Raw genomic sequence first — 15199 nt, forward strand, 5'->3', positions numbered from 1 at the left:
CACAATTGAGAGCATCCTGTCGGGCTGTATCACTGCCTAGTATGGCAACTGCACCGTCCACAACCGCAGGACTCTCCAGAGGGTAGTGAGGTCGGCACAACGCATCACCGGGGGCACATTTCCTGCCCTCCAGGACACCTACACTACCCGATGTCACAGGAAGGACAAAAAGATCATCAAGGACAACAACCACCCGAGCCACTGCCTGTTCACCCCGCTATCATCCAGAAGGCGAGGTCAGTACAGGTGCATCAAAGCTGGGACCGAGAGACTGAAAAACAGCTTCTATCTCAAGGCCCTCAGACTGTTAAATAGACATCACTAGCCGTCTCCCACCCGGTTACTCAACCCTGCACCTTAGAGGCTGCTGCCCTATATACATAGACAAGGAATCACAGGTCACTCTAATAATGGAACACAAGTCACTTTAATAATGTTTACATACTGCTTTACTCATTTCATATGTATATACTGTATTCTATTCTACTGTATTTTAGTCAATGCCACTCCAACATTGCTCTTTACATTTTTTTATAGATTTCTTAATTCCATTATTTTACTTTTAGATTCACGTGTATTTTTTTGAATTGTTAGATATTACTGCACTGTTGGAGCTAAGAACACAAGAATTTCACTACATATTAACATCTGCTAAATATGTACTATATGTGACCAATAAAATTTTATTTGATTGAATTAATCTTAAGGTAGCTAGTTGAGACAACCACATATCACAGTCAAATATAAAGGATACAAACATTCCATTCCTGCTAAACAATGGATAAATAGAGTTTTGCAAAAAAAACTAACATTTTCATACACATCTACAATCTGGTACAGAAATGTTGAAGGTACCAATAAGCAATCAATTCTGAGGAAAAAACACAAATGTGAAAAAAAAATGGTATATTGTTTTGGAATATAAGTTCTTAAACAATATTGTCAGCTCACCTCTTAGCTTTGGTGTCACGTCCCTCAGAGAGACCACTTTTAGTGGCAGGGCACCCCACCTCTCTCACCACAGAGAGACTCATTTTAGAGGCAGGACCCCCCTCCTCTCTCTCCCCAGAGAGACTCATTTGAGCGCTGACCCCTAAACAGAGATCAAGCATGTTGGTTGTGGTTAACACAGTGACAAATAATTATTCAAGGTCAATTGTTCTCTTTTATTCATTATTCATTCATTATCTCTTAGAAATAAAACACTTACTAACAGACAAATCCAAACAGTCAGGTGATTTAATTACTTTTTCTTGCCCAATGACTACTCAAAACCTGAAAACTAGGCCAAACAATGTGCCCCTGATAGGCCTACAGCTTATTTCAGATAGACTACAGTAGTAAACTAGCCCCTGATAGGTCTACATCTTATTTCAGATAGACTACAGTAGTAAACTAGCCCCTGAGAGGTCTACATCTTATTTCAGATAGACTACAGTATTAAACTAGCCCCTGAGAGGTCTACATCTTATTTCAGATAGACTACAGTAGTAAACTAGCCCCTGATAGGCCTACATCTTATTTCAGATAGACTACAGTATTAAACTAGCCCTTGATAGGTCTACATCTTATTTCAGATAGACTACAGTATTAAACTAGCCCCTGATATGCCTACATCTTATTTCAGATAGACTACAGTAGTAAACTAGCCCCTGATAGGTCTACATCTTATTTTAGATAGACTACAGTAGTAAACTAGCCCCTGATAGGCCTACATCTTATTTCAGATAGACTACAGTAGTAAACTAGCCCCTGATAGGTCTACTTCTTATTTCAGATAGACTACAGTAGTCTGGGCAAGAAGTAGGCAAGATGTAAGCTGAATGATTTAGCAGCTTGCTTAATTCAAATTGACAGATTAATTAATTTAACATGAATAGCAAGGCGATTTTGAGGTAAGAAGTGCTTCTGTTGCCCAGTAGCCTGCTGCAATAGAATACTGAGGATGGGGTCGTAATTTCAATCAATGAATCTAATATTAATACTATGATTATGAACTGAACAGGTCTATGAATCTAATATTAATACTATGGATATGAATTGAATATGTCGATGCTTGTCAACAACAGCCAGGGTTTTATTACCTGTAACCTAATCTGACTGACTGTTACCTTCAATCTAATGCATTCTAACATCTGATCAGCCATTGAGATAGAACTGTTACCATGGTCACACTTGATAACTTCCAATTGAATTAACTAAACATGCACATTACTAGTTGCATAATAACACAAGGCTACAACAACAATAAACTGAAGTTACAGGCTTACTTTAATGACAATTTAAATTGCCTACCTTAGAACATGTAGGCCTACTGATTAGATTCCACTTTGAAAAAACTGCTGTCTGTCAGCAATTCAACTCAAGTCGTTGTTCTACTAACTAGTAATATCTCATTCCTGGTATTAATTATCTTACTCTGTCCTTTAGAATAGATTATTGTTTAGAAATACTTAGAAATACTTACTTTATTTTTTAGTTCTCTACAAATAGTGTTTTCTACTCTGTCGTCTCAAAATGGATCCTGTACAAAATAACAACTTTACTTTCTGTTTCAATCAGGCATCTCTCCACTCTGATAATACAACGTTATATTGGCATCTTCCACTAGATGGCAGTTAACACCTGCTGTAAATATACTGTACAACAGTAAGTGTTTGGTTTCTTGGTCCTGGTGACTCCTGGGAAGTGTCTCAGAGTTGGAGTGCTGATCTAGGATCAAGTCCCTCTCTCCATGTAATCTGATTCATTATGATCTAGGATCAGGTACTCCTCTCCATGTAATCTGATTCATTATGATTTAGGATCAGGTCCTCCTCTCCATGTAATCTGATTCATTATGATCTAGGATCAGGTCCCCCTCTCCATGTAATCTGATTCATTATGATCTAGGATCAGGTCCCCCCTCTCTATGTAATCTGATTCATTATGATCTAGGATCAGGTCCCCCTCTCCATGTAATCTGATTCATTATGATCTAGGATCAGGCCCCCCTTTCCATGTGTAACAGTATAACTTTAGTCCATCCCCTCGCCCGGGCGCGAACCAGGGACCCTCTGCACACATCAACAACAGTCACCCACGAAGCATCGTTACCCATCGCTCCACAAAAGCCGTGTCCCTTGCAAGCAAGGGGAACCACTACTTCAAGGTCTCAGAGCAAGTGACGTGACCGATTGAAAGGCTATTAGCGCGCACGACCGCTAACTAGATAGCCATTTCACATCGGTTACACATGTAATCTGATTCGCTATTATCTAGGATCAGGTCCCCCTCTCCATGTAATCTGATTCATTATGATCTAGGATCAGGTCCCCCTGTCCATGTAATCTGATTCATTATGATTGTTTTGTCTCATGTATCTTTATATTCATGTAGCCTGGGGACCATGTAATCTGATTCATTATGATTGTTTTGTCTCATGTCTCTTTATATTCATATTTATTTTTTTATTTTTTTATTTCACCTTTATTTAACCAGGTAGGCAAATTGAGAACACGTTCTCATTTACAATTGCGACCTGGCCAAGATAAAGCAAAGCAGTTCGACACATACAACAACACATAGTTACACATGGAGTAAAACAAACATACAGTCAATAATACAGTGAAAAATAAGTCTATATACTTGTTCATATTGTGAGGTGAGATAAGGGAGGTGAAGGCAAACAAAATATATATCTAAATAAATAAAAATATAAAAAGGCCATTGTGGCGAAGTAAATACAATATAGCAAGTAAAAAAATAAAAAAATAAAAAGTAGAGTAGAGATAGTAGAGATAGAAAAAGTAGAGATAGAAATAATGGGGTGCAAAGGAGCTAAATAAATAAATAAATACAGTAGGTAAAGAGGTAGTTGTTTGGGGTAAATTATAGATGGGCTATGTACAGGTGCAGTAATCTATGAGCTGCTCTGACAGCTGGTGCTTAAAGCTAGTGAGGGAGATAAGTGTTTCCAGTTTCAGAGATTTTTGTAGTTCGTTCCAGTCATTGGCAGCAGAGAACTGGAAGGAGAGGCGGCCAAAGGAAGAATTGGTTTTGGGGGTGACCAGAGAGATATACCTGCTGGAGCGCGTGCTACAGGTAGGTGCTGCTATGGTGACCAGCGAGCTGAGATAAGGGGGACTTTACCTAGCAGGGTCTTGTAGATGACCTGGAGCCAGTGGGTTTGGCGACGAGTATGAAGCGAGGGCCAGCCAACGAGAGTGTACAGGTCGCAGTGGTGGGTAGTATATGGGGCTTTGGTGACAAAACGGATGGCACTGTGATAGACTGCATCCAATTTATTGAGTAGGGTTTTGGAGGCTATTTTTTAAATGACATCACCGAAGTCGAGGATTGGTAGGATGGTCAGTTTTACAAGGGTATGTTTGGCAGCATGAGTGAAGGATGCTTTGTTGCGGAATAGGAAGCCAATTCTAGATTTAACTTTGGATTGGAGATGTTTGATGTGAGTCTGGAAGGAGAGTTTACAGTCTAACCAGACACCTAGGTATTTGTAGTTGTCCACATATTCTAAGTCAGAGCCGTCCAGAGTAGTGATGTTGGACAGGCGGGCAGGTGCAGGCAGCGATCGGTTGAAGAGCATGCATTTAGTTTTACTTGTATTTAAGAGCAAATGGAGGCCACGGAAGGAGAGTTGTATGGCATTGAAGCTCGCCTGGAGGGGTTGTTAACACAGTGTCAAAAGAAGGGCCAGAAGTATACAGAATAGTGTCGTCTGCGTAGAGATGGATCAGAGAATCACCAGCAGCAAGAGCGACATCATTGATGTATACAGAGAAGAGAGTCGGTCCAAGAATTGAACCCTGTGGCACCCCCATAGAGACTGCCAGAGGCCCGGACAACAGACCCTCCGATTTGACACACTGAACTCGATCAGAGAAGTAGTTGGTGAACCAGGCGAGGCAATCATTAGAGAAACCAATGCTGTCGAGTCTGCCGATGAGGATGTGGTGATTGACAGAGTCAAAAGCCTTGGCCAGGTCAATGAATACGGCTGCACAGTATTGTTTCCTATCGATGGCGGTTAAGATATCGTTTATGACCTTGAGCGTGGCTGAGGTGCACCCATGACCAGCTCTGAAACCAGATTGCATAGCGGAGAAGGTATGGTGGGATTCGAAATGGTCGGTAATCTGTTTGTTGACTTGGCTTTCGAAGACCTTAGAAAGGCAGGGTAGGATAGATATAGGTCTGTAGCTGTTAGGGTCAAGAGTGTCCCCCACTTTGAAGAGGGGGATAACCACAGCTGCTTTCCAATCTTTGGGAATCTCAGACGACACGAAAGAGAGGTTGAAAAGGCTAGTAATAGGGGTGGCAACAATTTCAGCAGATAGTTTTAGAAAGAAAGGGTCCAGATTATCTAGCCCGGCTGAAATCCGATATCCTTATTCAGATAGCAGCCGATTAGACAGCTAACGATTAGCGGGCCCCAGATGAGCGTTCAAGTAACGTCGCGACGGAGGTGCCAGTTGGATAACTCCCTCGGGCAGATAACGTCGGCAGTCAGTCGTGAAGGCCCGGTGGGGCTCCGTATCTGCAGCAAAAAAACAAAACGGGTCCGGATAGGTGACTGTAGCCCAGGAATTGCTGATGGAACTCCTCAGCTGGCTAGCTCCGGAATAATTTAAGTTTGCTCCGGGATCAACGTAAGCCAATAGTCACACGGTTTGCAGCTAGCTAGCTGCGAAATCAAGGTGCAAATGTCCAGAGCCTGCGGCTGAAATCCGGGGAAACTGAGAGAAAAAAAAAGGCCCGGTATGCTCCGGTCCGAGTCGCGTTGCACAAAAGTGCCGGTAGATTATCGAGCTAAAGGAATAGCTGATGACCACAAAACGTGGGCAGCTGAAACACCAACGCTAGCCAGCAAACCGGCTAACTTCTGGGCAGCTTCAGATTAGCTTTCGGCTAGCTTCTGGTTAGCTTTCTGGCTAGCTTCTGATTAGCCCCTGGCTAGCTTCTGATTATCCCCTGGCTGTGGATTTTCAGATTTGAGGTAAATAATACTTTTTTTTTGTAATTGGTGAGGCGGGTTGCAGGAAAGCTTTTGCAGGAAAGCTTTTGTAGTTGAGTTCTTGGATAATAAAATATATAAAAGATATGCGAAGAAGGTGTAAATATATATATATACAGGACAAGACAGTACGAGGACAAAAATTACGTCTGAACTGCTAAGCCATCTTGGAACCATAGCCTGGGGGCCATGTAATCTGATTCATTATGATTGTTTTGTCTCATGTCTCTTTATATTCATATAGCCTGGGGGCCATGTAATCCGATTCATTATGATTGTTTTGTCTCATGTCTCTTTATATTCATATAGCCTGGGGAAAATGTAGCTGTATTGAAATGACCTTGTTTTATAACCTTCTTTGTTGCTCAGTGGTACTTAAATTGTCCTGACCACACCCAATTCTTTAACACATTAATGCTCCAGCATCCACTCAGATCTTATGCATCTAATGCATTCCTCAAATACTGCAGAGTTGTTAACAACTTTAGTAGGCCTAATAATTTTATTGTGAGTCATGAGAAAACAATCAGCAAAAGTGGGTTCTGCTTGGGTTCTGTAGACTACTACTGTATCATATTGACATGCTGCTTGGGTTCTGTAGGCTACTACTGTATCATATTGACATGCTGCTTGGGTTCTGTAGACTACTACTGTATCATATTGACATGCTGCTTGGGTTCTGTAGACTACTACTGTATCATATTGACATGCTGCATGGGTTCTGTAGGCTACTACTGTATCATATTGACATGCTGCATGGGTTCTGTAGGCTACTACTGTATCATATTCACATGCTGCTTGGGTTCTGTAGGCTACTACTGTATCATATTGACATGCTGCTTGGGTTCTGTAGGCTACAACCTTATCATATTGACATGCTGCTTGGGTTCTTTAGGCTACTACTGTATCATATTGACATGCTGCATGGGTTCTGTAGGCTACTACTGTATCATATTGACATGCTGCTTGGGTTCTGTAGACTACTACTGTATCATATTGACATGCTGTTTGGGTTCTGTAGACTACTACTGTATCATATTGACATGCTGCTTGTGTTCTGTAGACTACTACTGTATTATATTGTCATGTTGCTTGTGTTCTGTAGACTACTACTGTATCATATTGACATGCTGATTGGGTTCTGTAGACTACTACTGTATCATATTGACATGCTGCTTGGGTTCTGTAGGCTACTCCTGTATCATATTGACATGCTGATTGGGTTCTGTAGGCTACTACTGTATCATATTGACATGCTGCTTGTGTTCTGTAGACTACTACTGTATCATATTCGCATGCTGCTTGTGTTCTGTAGACTACTACTGTATCATATTGACATGCTGCTTGGGTTTTGGATCATATTAACATGCTGCTTGGGTTCTGTAGGCTACTACTGCATCATATTGACATGCTGCTTGGGTTCTGTAGGCTACTACTGTATCATATTGACATGCTGCATGGGTTTTGTAGACTACTACTGTATCATATTGACATGCTGCTTGTGTTCTGTAGGCTACTACTGTATCATATTGACATGCTGATTGGGTTCTGTAGGCTACTACTGTATCATATTGACATGCTGCTTGGATTCTGAAGACTACTACTGTATCATATTGACATGCTGCATGGACTCTGTAGGCTACTACTGTATCATATTGGTATGCTGCTTGGGTTATGTAGGCCACTACTGTATCATATTGACATGCTGCTTGGGTTCTGTAGGCTACGACTGTATCATATTGACATGCTGCTTGGGTTCTGTAGACTACTACTGTATCATATTGACATGCTGGCTACTACTGTATCATATTGACATGCTGCATGGGTTCTGTAGGCTACTACTGTATCATATTGACATGCTGCATGGGTTCTGTAGGCTATTACTGTATCATATTCACATGCTGCTTGGGTTCTGTAGGCTACTACTGTATCATATTGACATGCTGCTTGGGTTCTGTAGACTACTACTGTATCATATTGACATGCTGCTTGGGTTCTGTAGACTACCACTGTATCATATTGACATGCTGAATACTACTGTATCATATTGACATGCTGCTTGGATAATGGAGGCTACTACTGTATCATATTGACATGCTGCTTGGGTTCTGTAGGCTACTACTGTATCATATTGACATGCTGCTTGGGTTCTGTAGACTACCACTGTATCATATTGACATGCTGGCTACTACTGTATCATATTGACATGCTGCTTGGATTATGTAGGCTACTACTGTATCATATTGACATGCTGCTTGGGTTCTGTAGGCTACTACTGTATAATATTGACATTCTGCTTGGGTTCTGTAGGCTACTACTGTATCATATTGACATGCTGCTTGGGATCTGTAGACTACTACTGTATCATATTGACATGCTGTTTGGGTTCTGTAGACTACTACTGTATCATATTGACATGCTGCTTGTGTTCTGTAGACTACTACTGTATCATATTGACATGCTGCTTGGATTATGGAGGCTACGACTGTATTATATTATCATGTTGCTTGGGTTCTGTAGACTACTACTGTATCATATTGACATGCTGATTGGGTTCTGTAGACTACTACTGTATCATATTGACATGCTGCTTGGGTTCTGTAGGCTACTCCTGTATCATATTGACATGCTGATTGGGTTCTGTAGGCTACTACTGTATCATATTGACATGCTGCTTGTGTTCTGTAGACTACTACTGTATCATATCGGCATGCTGCTTGTGTTCTGTAGACTACTACTGTATCATATTGACATGCTGCTTGGGTTTTGGATCATATTAACATGCTGCTTGGGTTCTGTAGGCTACTACTGCATCATATTGATATGCTGCTTGGGTTCTGTAGGCTACTACTGTATCATATTGACATGCTGCTTGGGTTTTGTAGACTACTACTGTATCATATTGACATGCTGCTTGTGTTCTGTAGGCTACTACTGTATCATATTGACATGCTGCTTGGGTTCTGTAGGCTACTACTGTATCATATTGACATGCTGCTTGGATTCTGTAGACTACTACTGTATCATATTGACATGCTGCATGGGCTCTGTAGGCTACTACTGTATCATATTGGTATGCTGCTTGGGTTCTGTAGGCCACTACTGTATCATATTGACATGCTGCTTGGGTTCTGTAGGCTACGACTGTATCATATTGACATGCTGCTTGGGTTTTGTAGACTACTACTGTATCATATTGACATGCTGGCTACTACTGTATCATATTGACATGCTGCATGGGTTCTGTAGGCTACTACTGTATCATATTGACACGCTGCATGGGTTCTGTAGGCTATTACTGTATCATATTCACATGCTGCTTGGGTTCTGTAGGCTACTACTGTATCATATTGACATGCTGCTTGGATTCTGTAGGCTACTACTGTATCATATTGACATGCTGCTTGGGTTCTTTAGGCTACTACTGTGTCATATTGACATGCTGCATGGGTTCTGTAGGCTACTACTGTATCATATTGACATGCTGCTTGGGTTCTGTAGACTACTACTGTATCATATTGACATACTGCTTGTGTTCTGTAGGCTACTACTGTATCATATTGACATGCTGATTGGGTTCTGTAGGCTACTACTGTATCATATTGACATGCTGCTTGGATTCTGTAGACTACTACTGTATCATATTGACATGCTGCTTGTGTTCTGTAGGCTACTACTGTATTATATTGACATGCTGCTTGTGTTCTGTAGGCTACTACTGTATCATATTGACATGCTGCTTGGGATCTGTAGACTACTACTGTATCATATTGACATGCTGCTTGGGTTCTGTAGGCTACAACTGTATCATATTGAAATGCTGCTTGGGTTCTGTAGGCTACTACTGTATCATTTTGACATGCTGCATGGGTTCTGTAGGCTACTACTGTATCATACTGACATACTGCTTGGGTTCTGTAGGGTACTACTGTATCATTTTGACATGCTGGCTACTACTGTATCATATTGACACGCTGCATGGGTTCTGTAGGCTACTACTGTATCATATTGACACGCTGCATGGGTTCTGTAGGCTATTACTGTATCATATTTACATGCTGCTTGGGTTCTGTAGGCTACTTCTGTATCATATTGACATGCTGCTTGGATTCTGTAGGCTACTACTGTATCATATTGACATGCTGCTTGGGTTCTTTAGGCTACTACTGTGTCATATTGACATGCTGCATGGGTTCTGTAGGCTACTAGTGTATCATATTGACATGCGGCTTGGGTTCTGTAGACTACTACTGTATCATATTGACATGCTGCTTGTGTTCTGTAGGCTACTACTGTATCAAATTGACATGCTGCATGGGTTCTGTAGGCTACTACTGTATCATATTGACATGCTGCTTGGGTTCTGTAGACTACTACTGTATCATATTGACATGCTGTTTGGGTTCTGTAGACTACTACTGTATCATATTGAAATGCTGCCTGTGTTCTGTAGACTACTACTGTATCATATTGACATGCTGATTGGGTTCTGTAGGCTACTACTGTATCATATTGACATGCTGCTTGGATTCTGAAGACTACTACTGTATCATATTGACATGCTGCATGGACTCTGTAGGCTACTACTGTATCATATTGGTATGCTGCTTGGGTTATGTAGGCCACTACTGTATCATATTGACATGCTGCTTGGGTTCTGTAGGCTACGACTGTATCATATTGACATGCTGCTTGGGTTCTGTAGACTACTACTGTATCATATTGACATGCTGGCTACTACTGTATCATATTGACATGCTGCATGGGTTCTGTAGGCTACTACTGTATCATATTGACATGCTGCATGGGTTCTGTAGGCTATTACTGTATCATATTCACATGCTGCTTGGGTTCTGTAGGCTACTACTGTATCATATTGACATGCTGCTTGGGTTCTGTAGACTACTACTGTATCATATTGACATGCTGCTTGGGTTCTGTAGACTACCACTGTATCATATTGACATGCTGAATACTACTGTATCATATTGACATGCTGCTTGGATAATGGAGGCTACTACTGTATCATATTGACATGCTGCTTGGGTTCTGTAGGCTACTACTGTATCATATTGACATGCTGCTTGGGTTCTGTAGACTACCACTGTATCATATTGACATGCTGGCTACTACTGTATCATATTGACATGCTGCTTGGATTATTTAGGCTACTACTGTATCATATTGACATGCTGCTTGGGTTCTGTAGGCTACTACTGTATAATATTGACATTCTGCTTGGGTTCTGTAGGCTACTACTGTATCATATTGACATGCTGCTTGGGATCTGTAGACTACTACTGTATCATATTGACATGCTGTTTGGGTTCTGTAGACTACTACTGTATCATATTGACATGCTGCTTGTGTTCTGTAGACTACTACTGTATCATATTGACATGCTGCTTGGATTATGGAGGCTACGACTGTATTATATTATCATGTTGCTTGGGTTCTGTAGACTACTACTGTATCATATTGACATGCTGATTGGGTTCTGTAGACTACTACTGTATCATATTGACATGCTGCTTGGGTTCTGTAGGCTACTCCTGTATCATATTGACATGCTGATTGGGTTCTGTAGGCTACTACTGTATCATATTGACATGCTGCTTGTGTTCTGTAGACTACTACTGTATCATATTGGCATGCTGCTTGTGTTCTGTAGACTACTACTGTATCATATTGACATGCTGCTTGGGTTTTGGATCATATTAACATGCTGCTTGGGTTCTGTAGGCTACTACTGCATCATATTGATATGCTGCTTGGGTTCTGTAGGCTACTACTGTATCATATTGACATGCTGCTTGGGTTTTGTAGACTACTACTGTATCATATTGACATGCTGCTTGTGTTCTGTAGGCTACTACTGTATCATATTGACATGCTGCTTGGGTTCTGTAGGCTACTACTGTATCATATTGACATGCTGCTTGGATTCTGTAGACTACTACTGTATCATATTGACATGCTGCATGGGCTCTGTAGGCTACTACTGTATCATATTGGTATGCTGCTTGGGTTCTGTAGGCCACTACTGTATCATATTGACATGCTGCTTGGGTTCTGTAGGCTACGACTGTATCATATTGACATGCTGCTTGGGTTTTGTAGACTACTACTGTATCATATTGACATGCTGGCTACTACTGTATCATATTGACATGCTGCATGGGTTCTGTAGGCTACTACTGTATCATATTGACACGCTGCATGGGTTCTGTAGGCTATTACTGTATCATATTCACATGCTGCTTGGGTTCTGTAGGCTACTACTGTATCATATTGACATGCTGCTTGGATTCTGTAGGCTACTACTGTATCATATTGACATGCTGCTTGGGTTCTTTAGGCTACTACTGTGTCATATTGACATGCTGCATGGGTTCTGTAGGCTACTACTGTATCATATTGACATGCTGCTTGGGTTCTGTAGACTACTACTGTATCATATTGACATACTGCTTGTGTTCTGTAGGCTACTACTGTATCATATTGACATGCTGATTGGGTTCTGTAGGCTACTACTGTATCATATTGACATGCTGCTTGGATTCTGTAGACTACTACTGTATCATATTGACATGCTGCTTGTGTTCTGTAGGCTACTACTGTATTATATTGACATGCTGCTTGTGTTCTGTAGGCTACTACTGTATCATATTGACATGCTGCTTGGGATCTGTAGACTACTACTGTATCATATTGACATGCTGCTTGGGTTCTGTAGGCTACAACTGTATCATATTGAAATGCTGCTTGGGTTCTGTAGGCTACTACTGTATCATTTTGACATGCTGCATGGGTTCTGTAGGCTACTACTGTATCATACTGACATACTGCTTGGGTTCTGTAGGGTACTACTGTATCATTTTGACATGCTGGCTACTACTGTATCATATTGACACGCTGCATGGGTTCTGTAGGCTACTACTGTATCATATTGACACGCTGCATGGGTTCTGTAGGCTATTACTGTATCATATTTACATGCTGCTTGGGTTCTGTAGGCTACTTCTGTATCATATTGACATGCTGCTTGGATTCTGTAGGCTACTACTGTATCATATTGACATGCTGCTTGGGTTCTTTAGGCTACTACTGTGTCATATTGACATGCTGCATGGGTTCTGTAGGCTACTACTGTATCATATTGACATGCTGCTTGGGTTCTGTAGACTACTACTGTATCATATTGACATGCTGCCTGTGTTCTGTAGGCTACTACTGTATCAAATTGACATGCTGCATGGGTTCTGTAGGCTACTACTGTATCATATTGACATGCTGCTTGGGTTCTGTAGACTACTACTGTATCATATTGACATGCTGTTTGGGTTCTGTAGACTACTACTGTATCATATTGAAATGCTGCCTGTGTTCTGTAGACTACTACTGTATCATATTGACATGCTGCTTGGATTATGTAGGCTACTACTGTATCAAATTGTCATGTTGCTCGGGTTCTGTAGACTACTACTGTATCATATTGACATGCTGCTTGGATTCTGTAGGCTACTACTGTATCATATTGACATGCTGATTGGGTTCTGTAGACTACTACTGTATCATATTGACATGCTGCTTGGGTTCTGTAGGCTACTCCTGTATCATATTGACATGCTGATTGGGTTCTGTAGGCTACTACTGTATCATATTGACATGCTGCTTGGGTTCTGTAGGCTACTCCTGTATCATATTGACATGCTGATTGGGTTCTGTAGGCTACTACTGTATCATATTGACATGCTGCCTGTGTTCTGTAGGCTACTACTGTATCATATTGACATGCTGCTTGGGTTCTGTAGACTACTACTGTATCATATTGACATGCTGCTTGTGTTCTGTAGGCTACTACTGTATTTACATTTTACATTTAAGTCATTTAGCAGACGCTCTTATCCAGAGCGACTTACAAATTGGTGCATTCACCTTATGATATCCAGTGGAACAACCACTTTACAATAGTGCATCTAACTCTTTTAAGGGGGGGGGGGTTAGAAGGATTACTTTATCCTATCCTAGGTATTCCTTAAAGAGGTGGGGTTTCAGGTGTCTCCGGAAGGTGGTGATTGACTCCGCTGACCTGGCGTCGTGAGGGAGTTTGTTCCACCATTGGGGTGCCAGAGCAGCGAACAGTTTTGACTGGGCTGAGCGGGAACTGTACTTCCTCAGAGGTAGGGAGGCGAGCAGGCCAGAGGTGGATGAACGCAGTGCCCTTGTTTGGGTGTAGGGCCTGATCAGAGCCTGAAGGTACGGAGGTGCCGTTCCCCTCACAGCTCCGTAGGCAAGCACCATGGTCTTGTAGCGGATGCGAGCTTCAACTGGAAGCCAGTGGAGAGAGCGGAGGAGCGGGGTGACGTGAGAGAACTTGGGAAAGTTGAACACCAGACGGGCTGCGGCGTTCTGGATGAGTTGTAGGGGTTTAATGGCACAGGCAGGGAGCCCAGCCAACAGCGAGTTGCAGTAATCCAGACGGGAGATGACAAGTGCCTGGATTAGGACCTGCGCCGCTTCCTGCGTGAGGCAGGGTCGTACTCTGCGAATGTTGTAGAGCATGAACCTACAGGAACGGGTCACCGCCTTGATGTTAGTTGAGAACGACAGGGTGTTGTCCAGGATCACGCCAAGGTTCTTAGCACTCTGGGAGGAGGACACAATGGAGTTGTCAACCGTGATGGCGAGATCATGGAACGGGCAGTCCTTCCCCGGGAGGAAGAGCAGCTCCGTCTTGCCGAGGTTCAGCTTGAGGTGGTGATCCGTCATCCACACTGATATGTCTGCCAGACATGCAGAGATGCGATTCACCACCTGGTTATCAGAGGGGGGAAAGGAGAAGATTAATTGTGTGTCGTCTGCATAGCAATGATAGGAGAGACCATGTGAGGATATGACAGAGCCAAGTGACTTGGTGTATAGCGAGAATAGGAGAGGGCCTAGAACAGAGCCCTGGGGGACACCAGTGGTGAGAGCACGTGGTGCGGAGACAGATTCTCGCCACGCCACCTGGTAGGAGCGACCTGTCAGGTAGGACGCAATCCAAGCGTGGGCCGCGCCGGAGATGCCCAGCTCGGAGAGGGTGGAGAGGAGGATCTGATGGTTCACAGTATCAAAGGCAGCCGATAGGTCTAGAAGGATGAGAGCAGAGGAGAGAGAGTTAGCTTTAGCAGTGCGGAG

At 42.3% G+C, this 15199-nt stretch overlaps 2 protein-coding genes across 7 annotated transcripts in view; one reads left to right on the forward strand and one right to left on the reverse strand.

The window, feature by feature from the left end:
* Window positions 1-2535, reverse strand: part of LOC139562713 (NLR family CARD domain-containing protein 3-like) — a 287993-nt gene extending 285458 nt beyond the window's left edge. For 4 of the 5 annotated variants that reach the window (XM_071380666.1, XM_071380665.1, XM_071380664.1 and 1 more), the window contains exons 1-2: window positions 2296-2529; window positions 952-1093 (exon numbers count right to left, since the gene is read on the reverse strand). In XM_071380666.1, the coding sequence (XP_071236767.1) occupies window positions 952-1079 (128 nt within the window). In that variant the 5' untranslated portion in view covers window positions 1080-1093; window positions 2296-2529. Of the gene's footprint in view, window positions 1-951; window positions 1094-2295 lie in introns of all 5 variants that reach the window. The other variant, XM_071380663.1, reaches the window with a different exon arrangement.
* Window positions 1-15199, forward strand: part of LOC139562714 (NLR family CARD domain-containing protein 3-like) — a 473339-nt gene that overhangs the window by 216983 nt on the left and 241157 nt on the right. The window lies entirely within an intron of this gene.

The sequence above is a fragment of the Salvelinus alpinus genome, chromosome 32 (assembly GCF_045679555.1).
Source record: "Salvelinus alpinus chromosome 32, SLU_Salpinus.1, whole genome shotgun sequence".
Lineage (NCBI taxonomy): Eukaryota > Metazoa > Chordata > Actinopteri > Salmoniformes > Salmonidae > Salvelinus > Salvelinus alpinus.